The following is a 16,871-nucleotide window of genomic DNA, read 5'->3' as shown; positions in this document are numbered from 1 at the left end:
GTTTAGAACATGTGCACATGCACAACACTTAGTTTAGAACATGTGCACATGCACAACACTTAGTTTAGAACATGTGCACATGCAGGACACTTAGTTTAGAACATGTGCACATGCACAACACATAGTTTAGAACATGTGCACATGCACAACACTTAGTTTAGAACATGTGCACATGCACAACACTTAGTTTAGAACATGTGCACATGCACAACAGTTAGTTTAGAACATGTGCACATGCACAACACATAGCTTAGAACATGTGCACATGCACAACACTTAGTTTAGAACATGTGCACATGCACAACACTTAGTTTAGAACATGTGCACATGCACAACACTTAGTTTAGAACATGTGCACATGCACAACACTTAGCTTAGAACATGTGCACATGCAGGACACTTAGTTTAGAACATGTGCACATGCACAACACTTAGTTTAGAACATGTGCACATGCACAACACTTAGTTTAGAACATGTGCACATGCACAACACTTAGTTTAGAACATGTGCACATGCAGGACACTTAGTTTAGAACATGTGCACATGCACAACACTTAGTTTAGAACATGTGCACATGCAGGACACTTAGTTTAGAACATGTGCACATGCAGGACACTTAGTTTAGAACATGTGCACATGCACAACACTTAGTTTAGAACATGTGCACATGCACAACACTTAGTTTAGAACATGTGCACATGCACAACACTTAGTTTAGAACATGTGCACATGCACAACACTTAGTTTAGAACATGTGCACATGCACGACACTTAGTTTAGAACATGTGCACATGCACGACACTTAGTTTAGAACATGTGCACATGCAGGACACTTTAGTTTAGAACATGTGCACATGCACAACACTTAGTTTAGAACATGTGCACATGCACAACACTTAGCTTAGAACATGTGCACATGCACAACACTTAGTTTAGAACATGTGCACATGCACAACACTTAGTTTAGAACATGTGCACATGCACAACACTTAGTTTAGAACATGTGCACATGCAGGACACTTAGTTTAGAACATGTGCACATGCACAACACTTAGTTTAGAACATGTGCACATGCACAACACTTAGTTTAGAACATGTGCACATGCACGACACTTAGCTTAGAACATGTGCACATGCAGGACACTTAGTTTAGAACATGTGCACATGCACAACACTTAGTTTAGAACATGTGCACATGCACAACACTTAGTTTAGAACATGTGCACATGCACGACACTTAGTTTAGAACATGTGCACATGCACAACACTTAGTTTAGAACATGTGCACATGCAGGACACTTAGTTTAGAACATGTGCACATGCAGGACACTTAGTTTAGAACATGTGCACATGCACAACACTTAGTTTAGAACATGTGCACATGCACAACACTTAGTTTAGAACATGTGCACATGCACAACACTTAGTTTAGAACATGTGCACATGCACAACACTTAGTTTAAAACATGTGCACATGCACAACACTTAGCTTAGAACATGTGCACATGCACAACACTTAGTTTAGAACATGTGCACATGCACAACACTTAGTTTAGAACATGTGCACATGCACAACACTTAGTTTAGAACATGTGCACATGCACAACACTTAGTTTAGAACATGTGCACATGCAGAACAATTAGTTTAGAACATGTGCACATGCAGGACACTTAGTTTAGAACATGTGCACATGCAGGACACTTAGTTTAGAACATGTGCACATGCACAACACTTAGTTTAGAACATGTGCACATGCACAACACTTAGCTGAGAACATGTGCACATGCACAACACTTAGCTTAGAACATGTGCACATGCACAACACTTAGTTTAGAACATGTGCACATGCACAACACTTAGCTTAGAACATGTGCGCATGCACAACACTTAGTTTAGAACATGTGCACATGCACAACACTTAGTTTAGAACATGTGCACATGCACAACACTTAGTTTAGAACATGTGCACATGCACAACACTTAGTTTAGAACATGTGCACATGCAGGACACTTAGTTTAGAACATGTGCACATGCAGGACACTTAGTTTAGAACATGTGCACATGCACAACACTTAGTTTAGAACATGTGCACATGCACAACACTTAGTTTAGAACATGTGCACATGCACAACACTTAGTTTAGAACATGTGCACATGCACAACACTTAGTTTAGAACATGTGCACATGCACAACACTTAGTTTAGAACATGTGCACATGCACAATACTTAGTTTAGAACATGTGCACATGCACAACACTTAGTTTAGAACATGTGCACATGCACAACACTTAGTTTAGAACATGTGCACATGCACAACACTTAGTTTAGAACATGTGCACATGCACAACACTTAGTTTAGAACATGTGCACATGCACAACACTTAGCTTAGAACATGTGCACATGCAGCACAAGCAGTCAGTGAGAAGGTTGAGGGGTCAGACGGGATGAAAATGAGTCATAAATCCAGTGGGGTCAGGCAAAGAAGGGGGATGTGGTGCTTCTTGTGCCAATGAAACGGGCGTCTAAGCAACCGCCGTGACCGACTTCTGCTCCCTGAATCAAACCACTGTTGGTCACGCTTCTGTCTCATTTGCATTTTCACATCCAGGCAACTCTGCATCATCTCAAAACCAGATGGGTGTGCTTTTACACTGTATATGCCACCAGCAGCAGTGAGGATGCCATATACTTTGTGTGTAGGGGTGTAACGGTATCGGTACGTACCTCGGTTTAGAGGTCACCGTTAGGTTCATTTTCGGTACAGTAAGAAAACAACAAAATATACATTTTGGGTTATTTATTTACCAAATGTGTAAACAATGGCATAACATACATATACACACAGGGTCCATTGCCAGGGTTCATGTGGTCAACATATATACAATACAAACTAAATAAGATAAGGCTCAGAATGGTTTCTTAACAAAAACCTTTCTACATATAAAGTGCTTTTTTTGATTGATTGATTGAGACTTTTATTAGTAGATTGCACAGTACACTACATATTTATTAGTAGATTGCACAGTACAGTACATATTTATTAGTAGATTGCACAGTACACTACATATTTATTAGTAGATTGCACAGTACAGTACATATTTATTAGTAGATTGCACAGTACACTACATATTTATTAGTAGATTGCACAGTACAGTACATATTTATTAGTAGATTGCACAGTACACTACATATTTATTAGTAGATTGCACAGTACACTACACATTTATTAGTAGATTGCACAGTACAGTACATATTTATTAGTAGATTGCACAGTACAGTACGTATTTATTAGTAGATTGCACAGTACAGTACATATTTATTAGTAGGTTGCACAGTACACTACATATTTATTAGTAGATTGCACAGTACACTACATATTTATTAGTAGATTTCACAGTACAGTACATATTTATTAGTAGGTTGCACAGTACACTACATATGTATTAGTAGATTGCACAGTACAGTACATATTTATTAGTAGATTGCACAGTACACTACATATTTATTAGTAGATTGCACAGTACAGTACATATTTATTAGTAGGTTGCACAGTACACTACATATTTATTAGTAGATTGCACAGTACACTACATATTTATTAGTAGATTGCACAGTACAGTACATATTCCGTACAATTGACCACTAAATGGTAACACCCCAATAAGTTTTTCAACTTGTTTAAGTCGGGGTCCACGTTAATCAACATTAAACTGCCTCAAGTTGTTGCTCAGATGAAATAAAATGACAAAACTTTTCTTCTACATATAAAAAGTGCAACATTAAACAGTTTCAAGTCAACTCAGCCTCAGATGAACTTTTCTTTCCCCCCCAGCCTGGCTAACTTGGCAGTAAGAGGATATATGGGCTTATTGTTCTTCCACCATAGAAGTGGCTAAAAATCTAGTTTTTAAAGCAATATGGTCTTAAATGTGCTGCTATAAAAACATTTGTTATTGCTTTAGCCCTGCCTGACTCGCCGAGGAGAGGCTGCTTGAATGCCGTGGTGACGCTTCAAATGGGTTAGCATGTTTGACGTGTTGTCAGAAGCAGCTGCTGAACAATGTCGGCAAACCTCCGTCCTCCATTGTTGTATCGCACAGCCAAAGTGTTCCCAAACGGGAGATCTTAACGAGGCAGGAGGGTCTTCCAGCTCTGGCTTTTACATGTTGTCCTAGCCCGGTCGCTGCTAGCATGCCGTGTGTTGTGCCTCGGTGTGCATTGTTTACACAACGTGCGCTACGCTACTTAATATGTTCGTGTGGAAACTTGTTCGGTACACCTCCGAACCGAAACCCCCGCAACGAAACGGTTCAATACAAATACACGTACCGTTACACCCCTAATATACATTATATATATATATATATATATATATATATATATATATATATATATATATATATATATATATATATATATATATATACATATATATATATATACATTCTTGAGCTGAATGACGTGAGAGGCCACTTTAAATAATGTGGCAGACCACATGAAATGATGTTGCTGGCCAGATCTGGCCCCCGAGCCTTGAGTTGGAGACATGTGGTCTGGAGCTTTATGCCACAGGTGGCACCAAAAGACGTTGAGCCCCGTAAGTCGCAGCTTCTCTTCCTGTAAGGATATAGCTTGACACTATGGTCACCACACACCTGCTGGGAGGTCAAGACTCCCTTTTTCACTTTCACTTTCATCCCTCCATCAGCAGAAGGTAAGAGCTTGACACTATGGTCACCACACACCTGCTGGGAGGTCAAGAACCCTTCACTTTCACTTTCACTTTCATCCCTCCATCAGCAGAAGGTAAGAGCTTGACACTATGGTCACCACACACCTGCTGGGAGGTCAAGAACCCTTCACTTTCACTTTCACTTTCATCCCTCCATCAGCAGAAGAAAATAACTTGACACTATGTCACCACACACCTGCTGGGAGGTCAAGACTCCCTTTTTCACTTTCACTTTCATCCCTCCATCAGCAGAAGTAAAGAGCTTGACACTATGGTCACCACACACCTGCTGGGATGTCAAGACCCCTTCACTTTCACTTTCACTTTCATCCCTCCATCAGCAGAAGGAAATAGCTTGACACTATGGTCACCACACACCTGCTGGGAGGTCAAGACACTCTCTCTCACTTTCACTTTCACTTTCATCCCTCCATCAGCAGAAGGAAATAGCTTGACACTATGGTCACCACACACCTGCTGGGAGGTCAAGACACTCTCTCTCACTTTCACTTTCACTTTCATCCCTCCATCAGCAGAAGGAAATAGCTTGACACTATGGTCACCACACACCTGCTGGGAGGTCAAGACCCCTTCACTTTCACTTTCACTTTCATCCCTCCATCAGCAGAAGAAAATAACTTGACACTATGGTCACCACACACCTGCTGGGAGGTCAAGACTCCCTTTTTCACTTTCACTTTCATCCCGCCATCAGCAGAAGTAAAGAGCTTGACACTATGGTCACCACACGCCTGCTGGGAGGTCAAGACCCCTTCACTTTCCCTTTCATCCCTCCATCAGCAAAAGGAAAGAGCTTGACACTATGGTCACCACACACCTGCTGGGATGTCAAGACCCCTTCACTTTCACTTTCACTTTCATCCCTCCATCAGCAGAAGGAAATAGCTTGACACTATGGTCACCACACACCTGCTGGGAGGTCAAGACCTCTTCACTTTCACTTTCATCCCTCCATCAGCAGAAGTAAAGAGCTTGACACTATGGTCACCACACACCTGCTGGGAGGTCAAGACCCCTTCACTTTCACTTTCACTTTCATCCCTCCATCAGCAGAAGGAAATAGCTTGACACTATGGTCACCACACACCTGCTGGGAGGTCAAGACCTCTTCACTTTCACTTTCATCCCTCCATCAGCAGAAGGAAATAGCTTGACACTATGGTCACCACACACCTGCTGGGAGGTCAAGACCTCTTCACTTTCACTTTCACTTTCATCCCTCCATCAGCAGAAGTAAAGAGCTTGACACTACGGTCACCACACACCTGCTGGGAGGTCAAGACCTCTTCACTTTCACTTTCATCCCTCCATCAGCAGAAGGAAATAGCTTGACACTATGGTCACCACACACCTGCTGGGATGTCAAGACCCCTTCACTTTCACTTTCATCCCTCCATCAGCAGAAGGAAAGAGCTTGACACTATGGTCACCACACACCTGCTGGGATGTCAAGACCCCTTCACTTTCACTTTCACTTTCATCCCTCCATCAGCAGAAGGAAATAGCTTGGCACTATGGTCACCACACACCTGCTGGGAGGTCAAGACACTCTCTCACTTTCACTTTCACTTTCATCCCTCCATCAGCAGAAGGAAATAGCTTGACACTATGGTCACCACACACCTGCTGGGAGGTCAAGACACTCTCTCTCACTTTCACTTTCACTTTCATCCCTCCATCAGCAGAAGGAAATAGCTTGACACTATGGTCACCACACACCTGCTGGGAGGTCAAGACACTCTCTCACTTTCACTTTCACTTTCATCCCTCCATCAGCAGAAGGAAATAGCTTGACACTATGGTCACCACACACCTGCTGGGAGGTCAAGACACTCTCTCTCACTTTCACTTTCACTTTCATCCCTCCATCAGCAGAAGGAAATAGCTTGACACTATGGTCACCACACACCTGCTGGGAGGTCAAGACCTCTTCACTTTCACTTTCACTTTCATCCCTCCATCAGCAGAAGTAAAGAGCTTGACACTATGGTCACCACACACCTGCTGGGATATCAAGACCCCTTCACTTTCACTTTCACTTTCATCCCTCCATCAGCAGAAGTAAAGAACTTGACACTATGGTCACCACACACCTGCTGGGAGGTCAAGACCTCTTCACTTTCACTTTCACTTTCATCCCTCCATCAGCAGAAGTAAAGAGCTTGACACTATGGTCACCACACACCTGCTGGGAGGTCAAGACCTCTTCACTTTCACTTTCATCCCTCCATCAGCAGAAGGAAATAGGTTGACACTATGGTCACCACACACCTGCTGGGAGGTCAAGACCTCTTCACTTTCACTTTCACTTTCATCCCTCCATCAGCAGAAGGAAATAGCTTGACACTATGGTCACCACACACCTGCTGGGAGGTCAAGACCTCTTCACTTTCACTTTCATCCCTCCATCAGCAGAAGGAAATAGCTTGACACTATGGTCACCACACACCTGCTGGGAGGTCAAGACCTCTTCACTTTCACTTTCACTTTCATCCCTCCATCAGCAGAAGGAAACTGCTTGACACTATGGTCACCACACACCTGCTGGGAGGTCAAGACTCCCTTTTTCACTTTCACTTTCACTTTCAGCCCTCCATCAGCAGCATCTCACCTGTCCTATCTCATACAGCAGCTTGTAGTGTTCCTCTCTCTTCTGTAAAGTGCACAGATTGCAGCCCATTATAGTTGTCGTGGAAACGGCAGGCGTCCAATCCTCCCCGGCGGCGGCGGTGGCGGACACGAGCGAGAGGGGAAGTGGGGAGGGGGTCAGTGGGGAGGGGGTCAGGGTCCACACGGCGCAGCGCTGCTTGTCATCTCCAGGTGCAGAGGAGGCGCCACGCTCCTTTGGCAGCTTCACATCCGCCGCCTGGTCCTTCCTTCCCCGCGTCTCGGTGTGTCTCGCACGCTGGAGGAGTTGTGGCTGGACCAGCCCTCCCATCACTGATGACGCAGGCTGCTGATGCTGGCGAGGCGGGACTAGAGAGGAGAAGGGGAGGAGCTTGCGTGGCTGCTTAGACGATGAGCTTCTTTGTGTGAGCCGCTTCACTTCTGAGGATGGAGACAAAGATGTGCTGTCGCCTTGTTCTGAACTCCTACTTTATTATGTTGAGGATAGAGGCTGAGGCCATGTCCGCATCAACACAGAGTTTCAAAAGCACATATTTGGGGTTGAACGGAGTGTAGTTTGAAAAGTGTTTATGTTTACACACAAACACACACACCTGCTGTCCAATCAGAAGCCTGGAAAAGTAGCCAGAGCTGACTTGCTGGCATTACACCTCCTATTATGTTTATATTTCATATACTAGACATGTATAACCTGCCTCATGTACACACAGCCCTGGAACATTATCTCTTTGTTTAGTGTTTCAAGTGTGCCTGTGCTGCTGAAAGCCAACACTCGTGGAATGATAAGATGTCCAATCAGCAACATGGTGATGTACGACATGACGTCTACATTACCAGCACACTAAGCAGCAAGGAAAGCATGTTGCATGTTTGAGTGCCCATATAAGGAACACGGACTGCAAAACCCTTGTGGAATTATAAAGCATTTAATGATGGATACAGTGTTATGGTAGATGTGTAATGAAGTGTCTTTAACATCAGTACACACTACAAGGAGGACGCTACATTAGGTTTTTTTTACTTGCTTGGTCGCTTTTTACACGCGAGCACATTCGCGCCCACACTGGCTCCAGCTACTAAAATGGGAACTTCATGATTTGTGGTTAAACAAGGACTAAAAACATGAGATCGTGTCGCATCTTTCTTATGACACACAACAAAAAGCATACTTGCCAACCTTGAGACCTCCAAATTCGGGAGATGCAATTCTTAATCAATTAACAAAAATCAAAAAACAAAATATTTTAAAAATCTGACCTGTGCAGCCACTCAGACAAATCATGTATCAAACATATATTATATATCATATATCAATCATATATCATATATCAATCATATATCATATATCAATCATATATCATATATCATATATCAATCATATATCATATATCATATAGCAATCATATATCATATATCATATATCAATCATATATCATATATCATATATCAATCATATATCATATATCAATCATATATCATATATCAATCATATATCATATATCATATATCAATCATACATCATATATCATATATCAATCATATATCATATATCATATATCATATATCAATCATATATCATATAGCAATCATATAATTGCTTTACACATTCACTTTACAAAATGGAATTGTTGCATAATTCTCTTGTTGCCTTATTTGTATTTGACTGTATTCCATGTTTCAGTATTACTTTGTTGAAACCAGTTTTCTTAATGTAATGTAAACATTTATCAGATCTGTTTGTCTAATTTATGGAAGAATGTCGTTGATTATAGAATTGGCAAAAAATCTTTTTTTTATTGATTTTGAATCAAGAATCAGTTTGAATTGACAATTCAATTTTGAATGCCCAAAGATTGACAACCCTATCAACTATACACACATATATATATATATATATATATATATATATATATATATATATATATATATATATATATATATATATATATATATATATATATATATATATATATATATATATATATATATATATATATATATATATATATGTGTGTGTGTGTGTGTGTGTGTGTGTGTGTGTGTGTGCGTGTGTGTGTGTGTGTCTGTGTGTATATGTGTGTGTCAAGTGATTATTTTTCAAAATCAGAATAATCACACTCCTGAGCTGTAATTAAATAAATAAATCACAGGTTATTACTTGCTCGCATATTAAAATGTTTAAAGCAAATGCAAGTTGTAGTGAAAATGTCATCCAGGCTCGTCTTTTAATGTTTGACTTCACTGCAAGTCATTCATTTGCTTCAAACTTGGTGAGAGTAAGTAGAGTGAGAATGCAATGTATTTGCAACAAGGTACAGATAGTAAACACGCCCATAAACAACTTGACATAGTGCAGTATTTACGTTTGCATCTACTCTTCCTTTAAAAAAGAATGATATTTGCATCCTCCAGACGCATTCAAAGTCAGCTGAGTCTTACCTCTGTGATCTCAAATGTGTACAACTTATGTACAAACTGAAGGAACTCAACTTCATTTACTGTGGGAATGTCAGGGAATAAAGACTTTTGTCTATTGGGCCTTGGATGTCCCTTCTAGGCCACCGTAGTCACCAGACATGCTAATGTTAGCCTCGAGTGGGAGCCGACCATCAGCTCCCTCATCAAGAAGGCCCAGCAGAGGATGTACTTCCTGCGGCAGCTGAGGAAACTTAAGGTGCCGACCGAGATGCTGGTGCAGTTCTACTCAGCCATCATAGAGTCCATCCTCACCTCCTCCATCACAGTGTGGTTCCCCGGCGCCACAGTCCAGGATAAGCATCGACTACAGCGCATGGTACGTGCTGCTGAGAAGGTAATTGGCTGCAAACTCCCATCCCTCCAGGACCTGTTCTCCTTCAGGACCAGGAGGCGTCACAGCTGACTCTTCTCACCCTGGAAACAAACTATTCTCCCCTCAGGCCGGAGACTACGCTCCATCCAGACCCACACCTCCCGCCACCTGAACAGTTGTTCCCCTCGGCCATCAGGCACATGAACAATAACAACATCTGATAGCTCAGTTACAGCTCATGTTATTACCTTTTCTGTGTTATATAGTATTTGTTTTATGTTGCACCAAAAACTATTCCTAGTTTGTGAACCCGTTCTCAAACAATGGCAATAAAAACTATTCTGATTCTGATTTTGATTCTCATGAACATGACGTGGTATCACAGTTACCAAACATGAACAGGACCTGGTGTAACAGTTACCAAACATGAACAGGACCTGGTGTCACAGTTACCAAACATGAACAGGACCTGGTGTCACAGTTACCAAACATGAACAGGACCTGGTGTCACAGTTACCAAACATGAACAGGACCTGGTGTCACAGTTACCAAACATGAACAGGACCTGGTGTCACAGTTACCAAACATGAACAGGACCTGGTGTCACAGTTACCAAACATGAACAGGACCTGGTGTCACAGTTACCAAACATGAACAGGACCTGGTGTCACAGTTACCAAACATGAACAGGACCTGGTGTCACAGATACCAAACATGAACAGGACCTGGTGTCACAGTTACCAAACATGAACAGGACCTGGTGTCACAGTTACCAAACATGAACAGGACCTGGTGTCACAGTTACCAAACATGAACAGGACCTGGTGTCACAGTTACCAAACATGAACAGGACCTGGTGTCACAGTTACCAAACATGAACAAGACCTGGTGTCACAGTTACCAAACATGAACGGGACCTGGTGTCACAGTTACCAAACATGAACAGGACCTGGTGTCACAGTTACCAAACATGAACATGACCTGGTGTCACAGTTACCAAACATGAACAGGACCTGGTGTCACAGTTACCAAACATGAACAGGACCTGGTGTCACAGTTACCAAACATGAACAGGACCTGGTGTCACAGTTACCAAACATGAACAGGACCTGGTGTCACAGATACCAAACATGAACATGACCTGGTGTCACAGTTACCAAACATGAACAGGACCTTGTGTCACAGTTACCAAACATGAACAGGACCTTGTGTCACAGTTACCAAACATGAACAGGACCTGGTGTCACAGTTACCAAACATGAACAGGACCTTGTGTCACAGTTACCAAACATGAACAGGACCTGGTGTCACAGTTACCAAACATGAACAGGACCTGGTGTCACAGATACCAAACATGAACAGGACCTGGTGTCACAGTTACCAAACATGAACAGGACGTGGTGTCACAGTTACCAAACATGAACAGGACCTGGTGTCACAGTTACCAAACATGAACAGGACCTGGTGTCACAGTTACCAAACATGAACAGGACCTGGTGTCACAGTTACCAAACATGAACAGGACCTGGTGTCACAGTTACCAAACATGAACAGGACCTGGTGTCACAGTTACCAAACATGAACAGGACCTGGTGTCACAGTTACCAAACATGAACAGGACCTGGTGTCACAGTTACCAAACATGAACAGGACCTGGTGTCACAGTTACCAAACATGAACAGGACCTGGTGTCACAGTTACCAAACATGAACAGGACCTGGTGTCACAGTTACCAAACATGAACAGGACCTGGTGTCACAGTTACCAAACATGAACAGGACCTGGTGTCACAGTTACCAAACATGAACAGGACCTGGTGTCACAGTTACCAAACATGAACAGGACCTGGTGTCACAGTTACCAAACATGAACAGGACCTGGTGTCACAGTTACCAAACATGAACAGGACCTGGTGTCACAGTTACCAAACATGAACAAGACCTGGTGTCACAGTTACCAAACATGAACGGGACCTGGTGTCACAGTTACCAAACATGAACAGGACCTGGTGTCACAGTTACCAAACATGAACATGACCTGGTGTCACAGTTACCAAACATGAACAGGACCTGGTGTCACAGTTACCAAACATGAACAGGACCTGGTGTCACAGTTACCAAACATGAACAGGACCTGGTGTCACAGTTACCAAACATGAACAGGACCTGGTGTCACAGATACCAAACATGAACATGACCTGGTGTCACAGTTACCAAACATGAACAGGACCTTGTGTCACAGTTACCAAACATGAACAGGACCTTGTGTCACAGTTACCAAACATGAACAGGACCTGGTGTCACAGTTACCAAACATGAACAGGACCTGGTGTCACAGATACCAAACATGAACAGGACCTGGTGTCACAGTTACCAAACATGAACAGGACGTGGTGTCACAGTTACCAAACATGAACAGGACCTGGTGTCACAGTTACCAAACATGAACAGGACCTGGTGTCACAGTTACCAAACATGAACAGGACCTGGTGTCACAGTTACCAAACATGAACAGGACCTGGTGTCACAGTTACCAAACATGAACAGGACCTGGTGTCACAGTTACCAAACATGAACAGGACCTGGTGTCACAGTTACCAAACATGAACAGGACCTGGTGTCACAGTTACCAAACATGAACAGGACCTGGTGTCACAGTTACCAAACATGAACAGGACCTGGTGTCACAGTTACCAAACATGAACAGGACCTGGTGTCACAGTTACCAAACATGAACAGGACCTGGTGTCACAGTTACCAAACATGAACAGGACCTGGTGTCACAGTTACCAAACATGAACAGGACCTGGTGTCACAGTTACCAAACATGAACAGGACCTGGTGTCACAGTTACCAAACATGAGCATGACCTGGTGTCACAGTTACCAAACATGAACATGACCTGGTGTCACAGTTACCAAACATGAACATGACCTGGTGTCACAGTTACCAAACATGAACAGGACCTGGTGTCACAGTTACCAAACATGAACAGGACCTGGTGTCACAGTTACCAAACATGAGCATGACCTGGTGTCACAGTTACCAAACATGAACATGACCTGGTGTCACAGTTACCAAACATGAACATGACCTGGTGTCACAGTTACCAAACATGAACAGGACCTGGTGTCACAGATACCAAACATGAACAGGACCTGGTGTCACAGTTACCAAACATGAACAGGACCTGGTGTCACAGTTACCAAACATGAACAGGACCTGGTGTCACAGTTACCAAACATGAACAGGACCTGGTGTCACAGTTACCAAACATGAACAGGACCTGGTGTCACAGTTACCAAACATGAACATGACCTGGTGTCACAGTTACCAAACATGAACAGGACCTGGTGTCACAGTTACCAAACATGAACAGGACCTGGTGTCACAGTTACCAAACATGAACATGACCTGGTGTCACAGTTATCAAACAAGAACAGGACCTGGTGTCACAGTTACCAAACATGAACAGGACCTGGTGTCACAGTTACCAAACAAGAACAGGACCTGGTGTCACAGTTACCAAACATGAACAGGACCTGGTGTCACAGTTACCAAACATGAACAGGACCTGGTGTCACAGTTACCAAACATGAACAGGACCTGGTGTCACAGTTACCAAACATGAACAGGACCTGGTGTCACAGTTACCAAACATGAACAGGACCTGGTGTCACAGTTACCAAACATGAACAGGACCTGGTGTCACAGTTACCAAACATGAACAGGACCTGGTGTCACAGTTACCAAACATGAACAAGACCTGGTGTCACAGTTACCAAACATGAACAAGACCTGGTGTCACAGTTACCAAACATGAACAGGACCTGGTGTCACAGTTACCAAACATGAACAGGACCTGGTGTCACAGTTACCAAACATGAACAGGACCTGGTGTCACAGTTACCAAACATGAACAGGACCTGGTGTCACAGTTACCAAACATGAACAGGACCTGGTGTCACAGTTACACCTCACAAGACATTTTGTGTGCAGATTGAAAGCCGAAGAAAAGAAACCGACAGACGCAGCAGGTCATCAAAGTTATTGAGTTGATGTTCATTTAGTGGTGGACTGATTGAGTGACTTCTCTGCTACATTTGTACAAACACCTTTCATGTTTCTGGACATCAAACTCACTGCCATTTAAGGCGTTAATGTTCCCAAAATCCATGAATTGCTTTTTAAATGGCCCGTGTTTGTGCTTTGCTTTAAGTTGCTATCTTTAACTTGCTGTGTGCCGATGATGAACAAGTTTGTCACTACAATGCCAACAATTGACCTCAGTTTGATCTAAAGTTCCATCTGATCTCTGATCTCTGATCTCTGATCACAACAGGCGCAGACTTCCAGCTTTACAAATGCTGTGATTTATTTTGATTCATTCATGATCTTTTGTCTGTTATTAATCACTTACGTTAACATTTACAGCCCCAATATTTACTTGTATGTATACACACTGTCATATTTGACATGACATATGTAACATAAGCTGTGTTCTTGTTGTATTTGTTGGTTTGAAAAATATAACTTGGAGCAAGTTGCAAACAGTAACGTTGGGACATTAAAAATCAACAGAACAAGTATTAAGAGATATTGCCATATTGTTAATGCAAGAAAAGACATGACTTTTCAACACAAATCACTGACATTGTGTCAGTAGTCCAACAGTAGTCCTGACCTTGATTAAGTCTGAGGGGGGTCGAAAAAAACAACTGATTGCATATTTATAATGCGATGGAACCACAGGTGTTAGCACTAATGAGCGATATTTGCAGCAAATTGACAATCAGTAACTGCAGATTTGGGAAAAAAAATCCTCATTGGCTTGTGTCTCCCCACAAACTGCGATAATTGCTATACCTTCGTTATTATTGTCTCCACCGTGGAAAACCCTCTGACGAGCAGGAAGCCCCCGCTAACGAGCAATAATTGTTAACAAATTGGCCTCCCAGCCAATAACACTGCTCATCAGCGGGCGAGCGGGCATCTTGTCCCGGGGGAGCCTCATAATCCCATTTTCTGGGCTTTCATTTTTGCTGGCCTGCCTGGAGGCGAGCCAGACGCAGATCAACATCACGGCTAATAGAACTCGCAGTCAACATGGCTTCATACTCAACATCACGGCTAATAGCACTCGCAGTCAACATGGCTTCATACTCAACATCACGGCTAATAGCACTCGCAGTCAACATGGCTTCATACTCAACATCACGGCTAATAGCACTCGCAGTCAACATGGCTTCATACTCAACATCACGGCTAATAGCACTCGCAGTCAACATGGCTTCATACTCAACATCACGGCTAATAGCACTCGCAGTCAACATGGCTTCATACTCAACATCACGGCTAATAGCACTCGCAGTCAACATGGCTTCATACTCAACATCACAGCTGATAGCACTCGCAGTCAACATGGCTTCATACTCAACATCACAGCTGATAGCACTCGCAGTCAACATGGCTTCATACTCAACATCACGGCTAATAGCACTCGCAGTCAACATGGCTTCATACTCGACATCACGGCTAATAGCACTCGCAGTCAACATGGCTTCATACTCGACATCACGGCTAATAGCACTCGCAGTCAACATGGCTTCATACTCGACATCACGGCTAATAGCACTCGCAGTCAACATGGCTTCATACTCGACATCACGGCTAATAGCACTCGCAGCCAACATGGCTTCATACTCAACATCACGGCTAATAGCACTCGCAGTCAACATGGCTTCATACTCAACATCACGGCTAATAGCACTCGCAGTCAACATGGCTTCATACTCAACATCACGGCTAATAGCACTCGCAGTCAACATGGCTTCATACTCAACATCACAGCTAATAGCACTCGCAGTCAACATGGCTTCATACTCAACATCACGGCTAATAGCACTCGCAGTCAACATGGCTTCATACTCGACATCACGGCTAATAGCACTCGCAGTCAACATGGCTTCATACTCAACATCACGGCTAATAGCACTCGCAGTCAACATGGCTTCATACTCAACATCACGGCTAATAGCACTCGCAGTCAACATGGCTTCATACTCAACATCACGGCTAATAGCACTCGCAGTCAACATGGCTTCATACTCAACATCACGGCTAATAGCACTCGCAGTCAACATGGCTTCATACTCAACATCACGGCTAATAGCACTCGCAGTCAACATGGCTTCATACTCAACATCACGGCTAATAGCACTCGCAGTCAACATGGCTTCATACTCAACATCACGGCTAATAGCACTCGCAGTCAACATGGCTTCATACTCAACATCACGGCTAATAGCACTCGCAGTCAACATGGCTTCATACTCAACATCACGGCTAATAGCACTCGCAGTCAACATGGCTTCATACTCAACATCACGGCTAATAGCACTCGCAGCCAACATGGCTTCATACTCAACATCACGGCTAATAGCACTCGCAGCCAACATGGCTTCATACTCAACATCACGGCTAATAGCACTCGCAGTCAACATGGCTTCATACTCAACATCACAGCTAATAGCACTCGCAGTCAACATGGCTTCATACTCAACATCACTGCTAATAGCACTCGCAGTCAACATGGCTTCATACTCAACATCACAGCTAATAGCACTCGCAGTCAACATGGCTTCATACTCAACATCACGGCTAATAGCACTCGCAGTCAACATGGCTTCATACTC

General features: G+C 43.1%; 1 protein-coding gene across 1 annotated transcript in view; it reads right to left on the bottom strand.

Moving 5' to 3' along the window:
* LOC133658054 (PDZ domain-containing RING finger protein 4-like) overlaps positions 1 to 7,450 on the bottom strand; it is a 119,771-nt gene extending 112,321 nt beyond the window's left edge. Inside the window, exon 1 of the mRNA XM_062059666.1 lies at positions 7,370 to 7,450. Within this exon, the coding sequence (XP_061915650.1) occupies positions 7,370 to 7,438 (69 nt within the window). The 5' untranslated portion in view covers positions 7,439 to 7,450. The remainder of the gene's footprint in view (positions 1 to 7,369) is intronic.
* Positions 7,451 to 16,871: the final 9,421 nt, after the last annotated feature.

This window comes from Entelurus aequoreus, linkage group LG10 (genome assembly GCF_033978785.1).
Source record: "Entelurus aequoreus isolate RoL-2023_Sb linkage group LG10, RoL_Eaeq_v1.1, whole genome shotgun sequence".
Taxonomy (NCBI): domain Eukaryota; kingdom Metazoa; phylum Chordata; class Actinopteri; order Syngnathiformes; family Syngnathidae; genus Entelurus; species Entelurus aequoreus.
This window is presented reverse-complemented; position numbering and strand designations above follow the sequence as displayed.